This window comes from Thunnus thynnus, chromosome 18 (genome assembly GCF_963924715.1).
Source record: "Thunnus thynnus chromosome 18, fThuThy2.1, whole genome shotgun sequence".
Classification (NCBI taxonomy): domain Eukaryota; kingdom Metazoa; phylum Chordata; class Actinopteri; order Scombriformes; family Scombridae; genus Thunnus; species Thunnus thynnus.
Window position 1 is genome coordinate 21,856,183 of NC_089534.1, and position 14,517 is coordinate 21,870,699.

Genomic DNA, 14,517 nt, shown 5'->3' on the forward strand with positions numbered 1-14,517 from the left:
TTTGTGGTTTCTGATAAGAGTTAAATGTCTGGACAATTATTGGATGCATGAATTTGGTATGGTATGGTCTGGATTAATTGTGTTGCAAGAAGGGGTGTGGGGAAAATGTGCGTTATTGTACTTAAGTAGTTACAATACTTCAGCAAATTTCCCCACTTGTGTTAACTTAGATGATTCATGATATCAGTCTGTATGATTTCCTGGCAGGGCTAGTCCTCCAGTAGTGAGCCTACAAGTCAGCGTTCAGGGCAAACTTTGCCCGCCATCCTGCCTGTGTGTCAGAAACATGGCGGAAAGCGAGTTGAACGTTGACAGCCTCATCTCTCGATTACTGGAAGGTAGTGTGTCTCCATTATATTTCGTCTTTCTTTTAGCTTTATCAATAAAATGACTGGATTGTACGTGTTGTTTTTTAACTATTAACTTCACAATGTGTTAGAAAATCGTTCTAGCAGCGTGCATCCTTATCTATCTGTGTTGTTCATCATCGACCCGTAAGCTAACCGCTGCGTTAAAAGCTCTCTGCTCCAGGAAGAGAGAGTTACCGTTATCATGATGCCACAGTTAGCAGCAGCGACATATTCTTTCATGTTAGGCTGTTGGATAACGTTAGTGTTGACACTGTCCGTAAAATGAGGAAATGGCTTGCTGCTGTCAGAGAGAGGGAGAGGCACCTTCACATTACAATAGACAAGACGAGTTGTAGAGTCAGGCAGGTTAACACGGTGTTTTCGGTTTTATTCGAGGGAGAAGGACAATGAACGAGAAACAACCGTGCAACGTCGTGGTTGCTAAGTAACGTTAACTGCTCTCGTTGTCAAGACAGGTAGCTAGCACGTCGGCTTCTGCCCCGCACACACCCTGGATATGTTGGGACCTATGATTGGGACACACCCCCAGCTTTTAGGACGCTAAAGTCTGATTTTTTTTAGACTGAGATTACTACCGAACATTCTAATTGTCACTGACAGCTATTCGGTGGCGGGAAGTAACTAGATACACTGTACTTCAGTACAATTTTGAGGTACTTGTACTGTACATGAGTATTTCCATTTGATGTTGCTTTATACTTCCACTCCACTACATTTCAGAGGGAAATATTGTACTTTCTACTCCACTACTTTAATTTGACAGCTTTAGTTACTTTTCAGATGAAGATTTGACACGTCGATAAAGATGAAATCAGTGATTTCCAACCTGTTTGGCTTTTGATGTCTTACAAAAAGCAGTGTGTAGTCGGGTCACATTTCAGATGTCTATGAGTTGTTAACAGCTCCACCAAATAGTGATTTTTCCCTCTAAACTTCTCACATGCTTTCATTTCAATAAATGTTCAAATAATCCAATATTTCACCAAAAATCAAAGATTAGAGAAAAAGCTGAAAACAGATTTGTGTATCAAAACTTTGTTTTTTCTTCTTTCTTCTCCCACTAATAATCTCATGACCCCTCAGATTTATCTGGTGACCCCTTGGAGGGGCCTAACCCCTAGGTTGGGAACCACTGGACTAAACTAGCTAACTGTATTTAAGGTAGTTGAAACACTGATACTTCAGTATTAATAATCTAATGATGTCATATATAATAATATATCAGTCAGAGGGACCAAACCACTACTTTTACTGTAATACTTTAACTTCATCAAGCTGATAATACTTATGTACTTTTACTTAAGTAGGATTTTTCATGCAGGACTTTTGTAATGAAGTATTTTTACATTGCTGTATTGGTACATTTAGTTGAGTAAAGGATCTGAGTGCTTCTTCCACCAGTGCAGCTATTGGAAGCAAACAACTCAACAAGCATGTTTGTAATGAATAGAGTAATAAAGGATAAAGATTAGCACAAATCTAATCATGGCAAAATGTCATGCACAAACTCAAATTTATGCACAAATTTCACAACAAAGTGAAGTTGTACTGGGCGCCTAAAATGTATTAATTTTAAATCAGCAAAAAATAAACAATTAACAGAGCCTGACTATACCAAACCATAACTTTTAAATGAAATGCTAAGTTGTTATTTTTCTTTATTTGTTATAATTTATGTATTTAAGTTAACATTTTTGTTTGATATTCTTAATTTTATTATTGAATATTTAGGCCTTTTTTGCTACTTAGAAAATAAAGCATAAAAAAAAACTCCTTTAGCCACTAAGATACAGTTACAGCCAGCAACAAGCTCACTGTTTATTCTTTATACTCTAGCTGCCCTCTAGACTTTGTGTCCTGTTTGGACCACGCAGCCCTCACTCACACACTTCCAGCTGAGCCGACAAGCTGTTCATTCCTGTACTTGCCAGTCCATAACAACCCGTGTTGACTGGAGTAAATGGCATGTCTGGCCTAGAAGCAAAGCAAATGCAATGATCAGCTCTCTTTAATGGCACACTGTGATGCAAATGTAAACAAAAGGGTGGAACACATGATTTGAACAAGCTATCACTCACCTCGCTTTTTAATATAATGACCAACTCTAGACAATAATTAAAAATATGTTTCTAATGTTTTCAGATTTTGTAATAGATTTGTTTACATCAGTAATGTTTGTCAAACAGGCCTATACCATGATCAGTTGAGAAGTCTGCAGAATGCTGATTTTTATCTATAACAATTAAAGTGTGGATGATATGGATACAATCTTCTATCATGGTGTATGTCATTTCATATCACAATATGGTACATTTTCTGACAATTGACAAATTATTATTGGATAAAATAACCAGACAGGACTGTCTGTTTTCAGCTACTCCATGATTAGTTTATAGTCAAAAAAGCTTCTCAAATATGAAGATTTGTTTCTTTTCTGTGTCATATTATTGGAAACTGAATATCTCAGACAAAACAAGCAATTATAGGAAGTCACATTGAAATGTAGCTGACCAGACAGTTGTAACTGAATTCAATGCATGTTAGTTTTGATCAAATAAACGCTGTCAGGTCACTTATTGTATCTGATTTGGTATCCGATTTGATTTCATTCACTCATCCCTTTAACAATCAGCCTATATAAAGACTGTTTACCTCTGTGTACTCTTTGACTCGCAGTGCGAGGATGTCGTCCAGGGAAGGTCGTACAGATGACAGAGGCCGAGGTGCGGGGGCTGTGCATCAAGTCCAGAGAGATTTTCCTCAGTCAGCCGATCCTGTTAGAACTGGAGGCTCCGCTCAAAATCTGTGGTGAGAAAGCACCTGTCAACAGCCAGTTTCTTTGTTTACATTTATATTCCTGTGTGATTTATTGTTCACAATTTTAAGGCCGTTCATCTTTATTTACATCTATTTTCACCAATAATTCCTTTAATGATTGAGATTGTGGTGTTAAATTGTGATATCAATGAAAAGTCAGCTGAACGCATCGTTCTAGGTGATATCCACGGACAGTACACAGACTTGCTGAGGCTATTCGAGTACGGAGGTTTCCCTCCAGAAGCCAACTATCTGTTTCTGGGCGACTACGTGGACAGAGGGAAACAGTCACTGGAGACCATCTGTCTGCTGCTAGCCTACAAGATCAAATACCCAGAAAACTTCTTCTTGCTCAGGGGGAACCACGAGTGTGCCTCCATCAACCGGATTTACGGCTTCTATGATGAGTGTAAGCTTGAAAACATTCTTGTGTGTCACGTGGCGACATGTAAATACTGTTCACATTGTTCCTGCCTTTTCTCCAACAAAATAAGCAGTTTGAAGACATCACATTAGTTACAAGTTTGCATTGAGGAATTAAACTTTCTTTACATGAATTAAATATCAAATCTGAATGTAGAAATCCAGTATTATTCTGTTTCGAGCCTAATTTACAAGCACGATTTCTTTTGTTTTTGTTGTTTTTAACATTTCTTTATCTTTTCCTCAGGCAAGCGCAGGTTCAACATAAAGCTCTGGAAGACCTTCACAGACTGTTTTAACTGTTTGCCGATTGCTGCGATTATTGATGAGAAGATCTTCTGCTGCCACGGAGGTTTGTGAAGCATCTGTGATTCATAGAAACCAGTAACGTACTACTGGATAGTGTGATAAGGTGTTTTAAATAGCTGATTAGGTCATTACATTTATCATCATTATAGGGCAACATTTTGATGTAATATTTCTAAAAATGTCAGTATTTATTAGAATGCAATGTTATTTTGTATTATTATACCATCAGAAATATGTTTAAAATTACAGCTGTATGGCATTGCATATGAGTATTTTTTGTCACATTTTACTACATTAGTACACTGTCTGGAAGTCACTATTGTCAAATATGTTTTTTCCATGAACACTGGGATGCACGTAGGATTTACTGTGGTGTGTGGAAACTTTAATACCTTCATCTGTTGTCTTCAGGGCTCTCACCTGATCTGCAGTCCATGGAACAAATTCGACGCATTATGAGACCCACTGATGTCCCAGATACAGGTCTGCTATCTTATGTGTTCAGATTATTTGACCATACTTTAAAATTGAATTAAAAAATAATCATTAAGTAGTTGATCAAGGAAAAAACTTGGGAAGAAGTTCTGGGAAAGGCTGCTCAGAGAAATTGCTTCAGCTTTCCTTACCAAGATGCTTTGGCGTACCACAAGTGGGTTTATGTGTATTAGACGACCAGAACAGGGTCTTAATTTGCATTAATTAGTGAGTGACTGCTCGGCTGTCTGTTTTTCTGACTGCTGAATACTTCTTTTATCCAGGCTTGTTGTGCGACCTGCTGTGGTCAGACCCAGACAAAGACGTCCAGGGCTGGGGGGAGAACGATCGGGGGGTTTCCTTCACTTTCGGAGCCGATGTGGTCAGCAAGTTCCTCAACCGCCATGACCTGGATCTCATCTGTCGAGCACATCAGGTACAATAACACTCACGCTGTGTTGTGATTGTGGGACACATTCAAAATGATACCGTGGAAAATTAAACTTTATTTTTATTAAGGCAAATAAATTGGAACAACTTTACAGATTCACAGGACTGAGCAGAAAACGACAGAAAACATTTCAGTGATTTCATGTGAAGAAAGAATCACTTCTTTAAAGTTTTTTTCATAGATTCATAAATTACAGCATGAAAGTCAAGGCTGTTTTCTGTTAATTTAAATCATTTTAAAATATGCATGTCCTACAGATGGATGAATAAAATAACCAGGTGGAAAAGTCTGTTTTTAGCTAATTCAGTGAATTAAATACCTGACAAATGAAGGCATACTGCCCTAAAAGATCTTCTCATTAATTCCAACATCCCCTGGATTATAACCAGAGATAGTAAAGGGAAAACTTGTGCTGCAGAAATGGTACAGCAAAATCTCTTTCAGCTGACAAATCTCTATTTTCTCACAGTATGTTGTTGTATCGCCCTAACTGTAAAAACAACTTCAGCAATAATAGTGCAGCTCTGCCCTCCTGTAGCTTTTTGTTCCCTCTACATATCAACGCTAAATACTTGGACCGCATGCTTGACTGGGCTTTGAGCAAACTAAAATGATTAAAACAAATATTTATTTTCCTGTTCTCCTGCAGGTTGTTGAAGACGGCTACGAGTTCTTTGCCAAACGACAGCTGGTGACGCTGTTTTCTGCTCCCAACTACTGCGGGGAGTTTGACAACGCAGGCGGCATGATGAGTGTGGACGAGTCCCTTATGTGCTCTTTTCAGGTAGAAAGCTCAGCGTCTCTTTTAACGGCACACTGATCCTTCTTTATGTGCTGTATTTATTTTATTACTACCATGATTCCGTCTTTCAGATCCTGAAGCCGTCAGAGAAAAAAGCAAAGTACCAGTACGGAGGGGTGAATTCAGGACGCCCAATCACCCCGCCTCGCACCGCTCAGGCACCGAAAAAGAGGTGAGCGGCTGGCCCTGACTCTCCTGCTCCTCCCCCCAGCTGGTCTCTGGCCCTCGTCCCCCCTGCAGGCTGCCTCAAACACTCCAGCCTTCTCTCAGTCAGCTTGTTCGTGTGTAAACAGAAATTCCAGGAGTGTTTTTTTGCTTGTTTGTGGGTATTTCTATGAACCTGTGAGTGGTATTTTTTAATTTTTATGACGCCATGGTATGTATTACTCAGCCCTCCCTTCTACCAGTCAGTCCCATTCAGCAATATTGAAACCAACCTCTTGTGGAAAGGGCAAGATGTTCAGAAAAGATGCTTCCCTGCCTTCAGATTAACAATTTCCATGGTGATTTTGTGAATGCATGCACGCTTGTGAGACTGAGATGGGTTCTTTAGCCCTAGCCAATGTAAAATCCATAGACTGTCCCAGACAACAGGGCCAAATATTTCCTATCTCTCCTTAATTGGTCTAATGTTCATGTAATTTACTTAACTACTGCCATTGCCCCCTTGTACATGCCTGCGTTAGTACACTGCTTAAAAATAGCTAGTTTGACATTTTAATGATTTTCCTTTGACTCAAGAATGTTTTTCTCTGTGGAGATAAATAAAATCCTAAGATTTTGATGATTTAAGTGCAAGAAATATTGCTAGAAATCTTGCTATATGCAAGCATAATCATCTGTACAGGCCATTAAAGTCTATTTGATCTTTAAAAGAAGGACACAGCACTGTAATGCTGTATTTTACTAGGGCATTCATATGGATCAGATGCTCTGTATTACATTAGTGTTTCCAGCCTCTTTTCACAACCAACATCCAGCTATGAACCTTTTTTACCCCGCGCATCACTGAAGGAGTGTTTGTCATTTAATGTGTACAAGAGGAGAGTCTCCATTGTTGGTATAACATGGGCAAAACAGAGCAATGCAATAGCGTAAAAATTAAATTTTTTGTTCTTACAGTATGTAAATTCAGTGTATGTGGCAAATGTGGGAAGCAAACATCAGTGAGAACTCTGAGTTTGCGTCCTTTAGTCTGTTAAGTACAGTAGGTGAGTAGAACAGTAGAGACGGAGCTGCCAGCGCACAAGAGGACGGTGTGTAAAAAAAATGAAAAGAAAATGGCATCTTGTTAGGTAAGAAACTGTTGAACCGTGCAGGATTATAAGAAATAGTTTTCAATATATTCATTTTAAAAGTGATCACAGTTCAAAATGTCATGTTTGGAGAGGTGTTTGTTATCAACCTCTCACAACATCGTTCCAGTCATAAGACATCGCATGACATTGTAAAGACATCAGAATCATCAAGTCAGGACGATGGCATTTTGTTTGTTGTTGTCATTATGCTAGTATATGACATTGTTCCAACTTAGTGGTTATTAAATGAAGTAAATCATTTCCAACTCACTAATGGACATCTAACCTATGTATTTTTTTATTTATTTAAATCTTGCCTTTTGCCTTGTAAATCTGTCGGTCTTCAAGTTGGAAACGGTATGTTAAGATGTTTTGAGATTTGTACAAGTTTGTTTCAAACGAGTGAAATAAATGGAAGTGCTGTTGAGCCTGCTTCCTGCTTGTCGTCTCTGATTAATTCAGTGTTGAGTGATGCTGAATGGCACATAAACTGATGTAATTCACTCGATACTGTGTGAAAATCACCTTTGAAATCACCATCTTCAATCTTGTATTGTGTTGTTTTACAGGTGAACCTTGACATGCTGTTGAAGTCAGATAATGTGAGTTAAAGGGGTATAAATTACAATTTATGACAGTTCCTGACACAAAGAAGCGTCCTGCATGTGTGTCCAGGAGCTGTTCACAGTGGATTTAAAGCTTCATGTTGATTCTCTGCACCACAGAGGGACGTTTGTGTGATTGTTGATGGAGACAGACCTCAATCTGACTTCAGGGCTTGCAGCACTGACTGTGGTACTCTGCTGATGTAGTACTCATGGTTGCGTAGTGTAGCAAGAACCCCAGCAGAGTTCATGTGCTTTACATTAGCGTCATAGCGGTATGCATTGCCATGCATATCAGTCAGTTTACCTGCACAAGGAAAAAGAACAGATTAGTAATTACTCAACTTTTAAAGCATCAAATTAAAGCTTCCTGTAAGAAATACTGTGCTGGATTGTTTTAAAAGCTCTTCTAAGTGTGTACAAGGTGACACACTTTTGCATTTTAATACTTCCACATATACACAACATGTACTGCTGAGATGGAAATGAAGGTTTTTACCTCCAACAGCATGCAGAATGGCTTCACCAGCACAAGTGTCCCATTTCTTGCATCCTGGACTGGCGAAGACATAAGCAGAAGCTTTTCCCTCAACAAGCTGGATTACCTGCAGATAGATGATTGGATAAGCGGCCGTTCTTCATGAATCAACAGGTACCCGGTGTACTAGAACACTGCTTTTTGCCCAGGCTTACAGCAGTGCTCAAATGATAAGTCAATCAAAAGACAACTAATGACAAATTTGATCAGTTGATTTAGCAAAAAAAAAAAAAAAAAATCACTTGCTCTTTCTCAATTTCCTACACCCACCACTGAGGATATACTAGATTTTCTTCATTTCATATAATTTTAAATTGAATGTCTATGGATTTTTGACTGTTGATCAAACAATGTAAGCAATTTACAACAACCATTATTCAAAAAGCAGATCAAGTCCTTCATATCTGGTCAACAGAAATCAGCAGACATCTTTTAGCATTTCCCATAACACTGGAATGCATTTTCACTTTTATACTATACATATTTAAACAGCTACAGGCCAGATAGCCATTACACTTATGATATAGATGTTTAGGGGCCTCCTAGGATTATTCTTTCTTTCACAGTTCTTTTTATTAAATATCGCAATTTACATAAATTTGTAAAATAGCACCATTCCCACCCCACAGTGATCATCTCCTACCCCCTGCTGTCACTCGGTAATGTTAAACTTGCTCTACTTTATCGAGCAATGTACAACATGGTATGCATGTATACACAAGTGTAAACAATGAAAGACCATAGTTAATACAAGGCGCTTAGTAATAATGAAAAGCATTTAAGTTATGATGAGAGGTCAAGAAGAGGCAAGACGCAAAGGCCTGAAATGTCAAAAACCATATCCAGGTGTGTGTCAAGGGTCAAAACATGATAATTTCACTATTTATTACCGTCTCCTATGATTATTCTTATAGATTGTGATCACATATATTAGCTGTATTAGCATGAAATTAGCTGTATCATGATTTATGCTGACAAACCAGGACAACGTTCCTGTCCATTCAGCACAGACTGATCTAAAGATTTCAGAGTTACCGGTGATAACAGATGATAAAAGCAGTAAAAGCCTGAAGTCTGATCTTACAGCGACATTTGAGGTCGGCTGAGGTCAGAATCAGAGACTCTAACTGCATTGGTACTTCATGTAGAAGTCATCTCAACACCAAACTCTGTTTTGGAATGTTAAGTTGAAAAAAAAAACTACTTATGTAAATTACATTTACATCAGCTCAGTGTGTTGTCAACTCTACAGTCTCTCACCTTGTTTCCTGCACCACCCACTCTTATGACTTCATGAGGTTCCATGGCGTCTACGCAGTCCGTTACCAGCTTGTTGCTATGTGAACGGGTGGTGGTGACGATGCGTCTGTCACCTGGAACTTCCTGCAGCTGAAATCCAAAAGCACCCAATCCTGGCATTCCCCAAATGGTTCTACCTAAAGCTGCCCCTGCTCCGAGCTGACGAGGGAAGAAAGTCTGAATTAACTACGACCAAAGAAGAACAGAATAACAATTTATACAACACAACTGCAGGATCATTTAGTTTGGTCTGTACCTGGTAGTTGTAGAAAGGCTGGTTGATGACACCCGCGATAGGTCTTCCTCCGTATGCAACACCAATAAGCACCGTCACATTATCCAGGAGCCCTGATGTCAGAAAATAGCAGGTCAATATGGTATTTACATGCAGGACAGTACGAGACAAAAATCTGTTGAGAATCTTAATCATTAAAGATTGCTTCCCTGTTGGTTCAGGCTAATTAATAGTCTACACTAGAGCTGCAACGATTAGTTGATTAATCAATTAGTTGATCGACAGAAAATTATTCTGCAACTATTTAGAGAATCAAATAATCGTTTTAGTCCTTTTTCAAGCAAATATGCCCGAAATTTGCTGCTTTTGCCTTGTCAGATGTGAGTGTTTTAATGCTATTCTTTGTCATAATGATAGTAAACTGAATATCTTTGTGTTTTGGACAGTTGTTTGGACAAAATAAGATATTTAAAGATGTAACCTTTGAATCTGAGAAATTATAACGGGCCTTTTCTCTATTTTCTGACATTTTTTGGACAAATGACTTATTGAATAATCAAGAAAATAATCAGAATATTAATCAATAATGAAAATAATCATCAGTTGCAGCCCTAGTCTACACTGCCAGAGTGAAGTTTTCTATCAGTTCCCTGCTCTTGTCGTCTATCTGTCACCCATACAGAGAGCTGTGCTGAGAAGCTGAGAGGTGTCCGACCCTTTGAGTGGTGTCTGGGCCTCAGCTCGGAGATGGAGACACTTTGATGCTGGGGTCAGCAGAAAGGAAGTGAGAGACACAGGTAGACAGAAGAAGCGGAGAAAGAAGGAAAAGAAAAGGATGAAAGTGACAGTGAAGCTCTGATAGTGAAGAGCAGATAGCAACCAAAACAAACTAAACATTACAATAAAGATTTAAAAGACCTTACAGCAACATGTTCACTGTCAGGTAGTTCAATAACTTGTCAAAAATGTAGTAAAACCTGTTAATTAATACATTTATTAAACACATTCTACCATGGCAGCTGTCTCTTAAAATCATATTAGTACACCTCAAGCAAAGTTAAAGCCAAAAGCACCAAACACATTTTAAACTGTGACCATGGCAACAACACTTACTGTATGCTTCACAGTACATTACACATTAACTTGCTAGAGAAAAATAACTATAGATTAAAGTAACTACAAACAAACTTTTCCTTGCATAGATTTCATAATATAAGCATGTTCAAAACCTGAAAATAATGAACTTATGAAACTCTATTTAGTTCATTATTACCTTATATTGGAACATCTCTTTGTACATTATTGGTTTGTTAACACTGACCGGTGAAGATTATTTCAGGGCTGCAACTAATGATTATTATAGTTATTGATTAGTTGTTTAGTTGATGAAATATCAACAAAAAAAAGAGTGCAAAATGCCCAACATAAGCTTTGAAAGTCAAGGTGACATCTTTAAATGTCTTATCTTCACATTTGAGAGGCAGGAACCAGCATAAAGTTGACAAGTTGTCAGAATTCTTTCCAATATCATAACCTGTAATGCAACAATATTGACTAATAGCTAAAAAGAATACAAATATTGTACTGTTACTACATTATTAGTTAATAAAAATGTGACAATACTTTCTAGATAATACTGACTAGTTTCAGCAATTGTTAACTGCAATTTATTGACATTATTATGATAACAGGTTTCATTAGACTTCAAACCACTGAGAAGGAGTTTTTTTATCACACTTTGACAGCTCATAGTTACATCATAAGCTGCCGCTGACCTTTAAAACATTATAGATGATTACAGATTAATAAATATAAATGAAGGTTCGGGGTGCAGTGTTTGGTTGGCTGCGGTGGTGGTGACATCATGCTGCATGCCTGAATGTGACAGCTGTTTTATGTAGAGCTGAAAAAATTAGGAAAATAATTCATGCTTTTCTTTATCTTACATGATAGAAAACTGAATATCTTTGAGTTTCAGGCTGCCGTTTGAACAAAATAAGCTATTTTAAGATGTCACTTGAGCTTTAAGAAACTGTGATGGATATTTTTTATTGATTTTATGAACCAAATGATTCATCGATTAACCAGAAATGAATGAATAATCATTGATGAAATTAACTTTACTAATTGTATGTGTGCTGTAATGCCTTTAATGAGAGAAATAAAAGTATTTGTCCAGTGAACATGTTGGACAAGAACTGAGTAGCTCACATTGATGTCTCAGCCTACACTGCAGAAAACAAAATGCAAGCATTTGTGTTGCATACCAATTCACACATGCAGTGTCAGATTAAAAAAAACAAAACAAAACACACATTTGAAGAGTTTACCTTCAGTATACTCCTTCGTGCCATCGAGCGGATCCACCCACACAACTAGCTGAGATTCAAAGAGACACATTCAGAGTTATTCTGTTCACACAGTGAGAGTGAACTCACACAAACTGTAATACACATACTTTCAAAGATTGTGATATGCAGCCTCCCAGTCGTTCAGCCTAATACCTTTTACTGAAAATATACTTTGTATTTCTGAATGTACTGGCTGTTACCTCCTCTTCTTTCAGCCCGCTATACTCTGCTGGGCAGCACTTCTGAAGGATTTCCTCTGCCTGGCCCTTTTCAATGAGGTCTTCAGTTACCTCCTCAGCTGGAAGCTCCTATATGAACAAGTGATACATGTGATAAATGTCCCCTCACTCTCCTTCTGAAGCCCAATACTTGAATAATCTTGTAAAACCAACCTACTAAACAAAGTTTCTCATGCACTCACTCACCTCCTCGCCAATAATGGTGATTTTGGGGAAGCGTCTGGACAGTGAAGCACAAATGCTCTGCTGTGCTAGTCTGTCTGCCAGCGTCTGCAGATCATTAGCGCCAGTCTGTTCATGGGGACACAGAGGACATTATTTTTAGCAGAAGTATCTATCGCATCTTTATCTCTTATTTACAATGCTGCACTTGCACACCCAATGTGGAATATGTTGTATATTTGTGTATATTTTTTACTTCCTGTCTCTCCTATGTTTCTCTTGTCTCTCCCTCTTTTTTTTGGTAAATATATTTATTTTGTACTCAATTGGAACGAGAGCTCGAAGAAGCCAAATTTCACTGCCTTCAATGTGTTGCCGTGCATTGACAATAAAAGCTCTTGAAGTAAAAAAGCCCAAACCCAATTCATCTCAACCTAGACTGCTTTAAAACTTCACTGCAGACAGTATTTTGTTGTTTGATGTGTCCATCCTGCATATTTAACCTGCTCGACAATTTAAGTACCAAAAAAATAAGAGGGTTCCACCTTTTCCACGATGCCAAGTTCTCCACTCTGAAGGACCTTCCTCACAATAGCTCCAGCCTTCTCAGCCACAGTGTAAGCAGATGCCACCAGGCGCATAATCACAGCAGGACTCCCAGACATTGCTGAGAGAGCAAAACAGTACACCTTTCTTAAGTTATCACATTCAGTAACATGACTAAATACATACAGGTCTGTAGCCTAAAGAGTTAATAATGAAGTTGAGATATGGGTTATATCTCTCATGCCACCAGAGCTTACTAAATCAGTTTGGTCTGGCAGTAACAGGCTTTCTTGTTGCAGCCAGGCTTGTTTTACACAACTGGAAGAGCCCACATAGACCAGTGTGGATAGACGGGCCACACTGGTCTAGTCCTGATGGAGACTGCTGCTTTTGAACACTTGATTGCCAGAGTAAATAACGTTAATAAAAGTAGCCAAATGTGGCATAATTTTCTGACGTACATTAAAGATGCTACATCTAATGGTTAACGGTACAAATGAACACTTTTTGACTGCCTTTTTGTTTGTTTGTTTTAAATAAATGTGAACTGTGAGTTTGTTTGGTTTTGTTTGCCTGTTTTTTTTCTGTCTTTTCCCCTTTGTTTAAGTGTCACATTTATACTATCTGTATGTTTGTACTGTCAAAATGAAACGACCTTGAATGACAAAAAATAATGAAGTTGAGATGTTGATCGTTGAATAGATGTGCAAAACATGTTCCTAAAATTGAACTGCAGCCCCTTGTGCAAACTGTCTGATAAAAATACTCTTGCTTCTCTTTGTTTACATATAATCTTCTGTGATTATTTTAGATTTTAAAATGTGCAGCTAATGGCAATAACTGGATTGACCTCACCACAGACAACAGCTGTCATTAGCTAAGATTTCCTGCTTTTACTGACATGTTCTTTTACTGTCAAGCTTCACTGATTAAGCATAAAGTCCTGAATTGAGCAGGAAACTGTATTTTAGAGCAGAGAGGTTAACTAGCTCATCTAAATACAGAGAGCTACAGTCAGAATGGACAGTAAGCTTCTAGCTACCATGCTGCTGTTGTTAGTTAGCTTTATTAGAAATATTAATCAAAGAATATCATGTATTAAAGTCTCAGTAGTGAAGTGATGTGAGTACTTACTGACGGTAACACTGAGAGATAGCCAGTAATCAGTTTTTCTATGGGTTGAACGAGTTGAATTTGGGAACTGTAGGAAGGGAAAGACCTTTGAGCCAAAGAGCTGACTCTAATTGTCAAGATAGTGATCGGGCCAGCAAGAGACAAATCGTCACTTATCTCAGCGAGCTAAATGGGCAGCTAGCAGGATAGCCTGTCATGACGATCAGTTAAGGATCATCGACCAACTAAAGATAAGTTTAAAGTCACACATAAAGAGGTAACTAACACCGACGGAAATCTAGTTGTGATCCTAAAGAACCGAAGGTGTGTCCGTCTTGCTCAGAAACGATCAAATCTGCCGTTGGCGGCTTTCGAGCAAATGCGGAAGTCCATGGTAGCGAACTATCCCGCTTTACGTTCTCTCTGTGCAAAAAGTCACATGTTGGGTCCTAATCTCCGTCGAGTTTGATTTGAAGGCGAAAGG

General features: G+C 38.3%; 2 protein-coding genes across 3 annotated transcripts; one reads left to right on the forward strand and one right to left on the reverse strand.

Annotated features, from left to right (window-relative positions):
- The first annotated feature begins 229 nt into the window (after positions 1–229).
- On the forward strand, positions 230–7,377 carry LOC137169159 (serine/threonine-protein phosphatase PP1-beta catalytic subunit-like). The gene is made up of 8 exons (XM_067572180.1): positions 230–338; positions 3,048–3,179; positions 3,367–3,597; positions 3,859–3,963; positions 4,332–4,403; positions 4,679–4,830; positions 5,495–5,629; positions 5,719–7,377. The coding sequence occupies exons 1-8, from the start codon at positions 287–289 to the stop codon at positions 5,821–5,823; spliced, it is 984 nt and encodes a 327-aa protein (XP_067428281.1). The 5' UTR covers positions 230–286; the 3' UTR covers positions 5,824–7,377.
- Positions 4,888–14,406, reverse strand: bpnt1 (bisphosphate nucleotidase 1). 2 transcript variants are annotated; one of them, XM_067572178.1, is made up of 10 exons: positions 14,055–14,406; positions 12,920–13,041; positions 12,399–12,503; positions 12,174–12,281; positions 11,953–12,001; positions 10,303–10,386; positions 9,644–9,735; positions 9,349–9,546; positions 8,050–8,155; positions 4,888–7,857 (listed from the first exon to the last, which is right to left on the reverse strand). In XM_067572178.1, exons 2-10 carry the CDS (start codon positions 13,037–13,039, stop codon positions 7,706–7,708), a joined length of 1,014 nt encoding a protein of 337 aa, XP_067428279.1. In that variant the 5' UTR covers positions 13,040–13,041; positions 14,055–14,406; the 3' UTR covers positions 4,888–7,705. The 2 variants fall into 2 exon arrangements, with proteins under 2 accessions (XP_067428279.1, XP_067428280.1); XM_067572179.1 differs by lacking the exon at positions 10,303–10,386 and having other exon boundaries at positions 14,055–14,403.
- Positions 14,407–14,517: the final 111 nt, after the last annotated feature.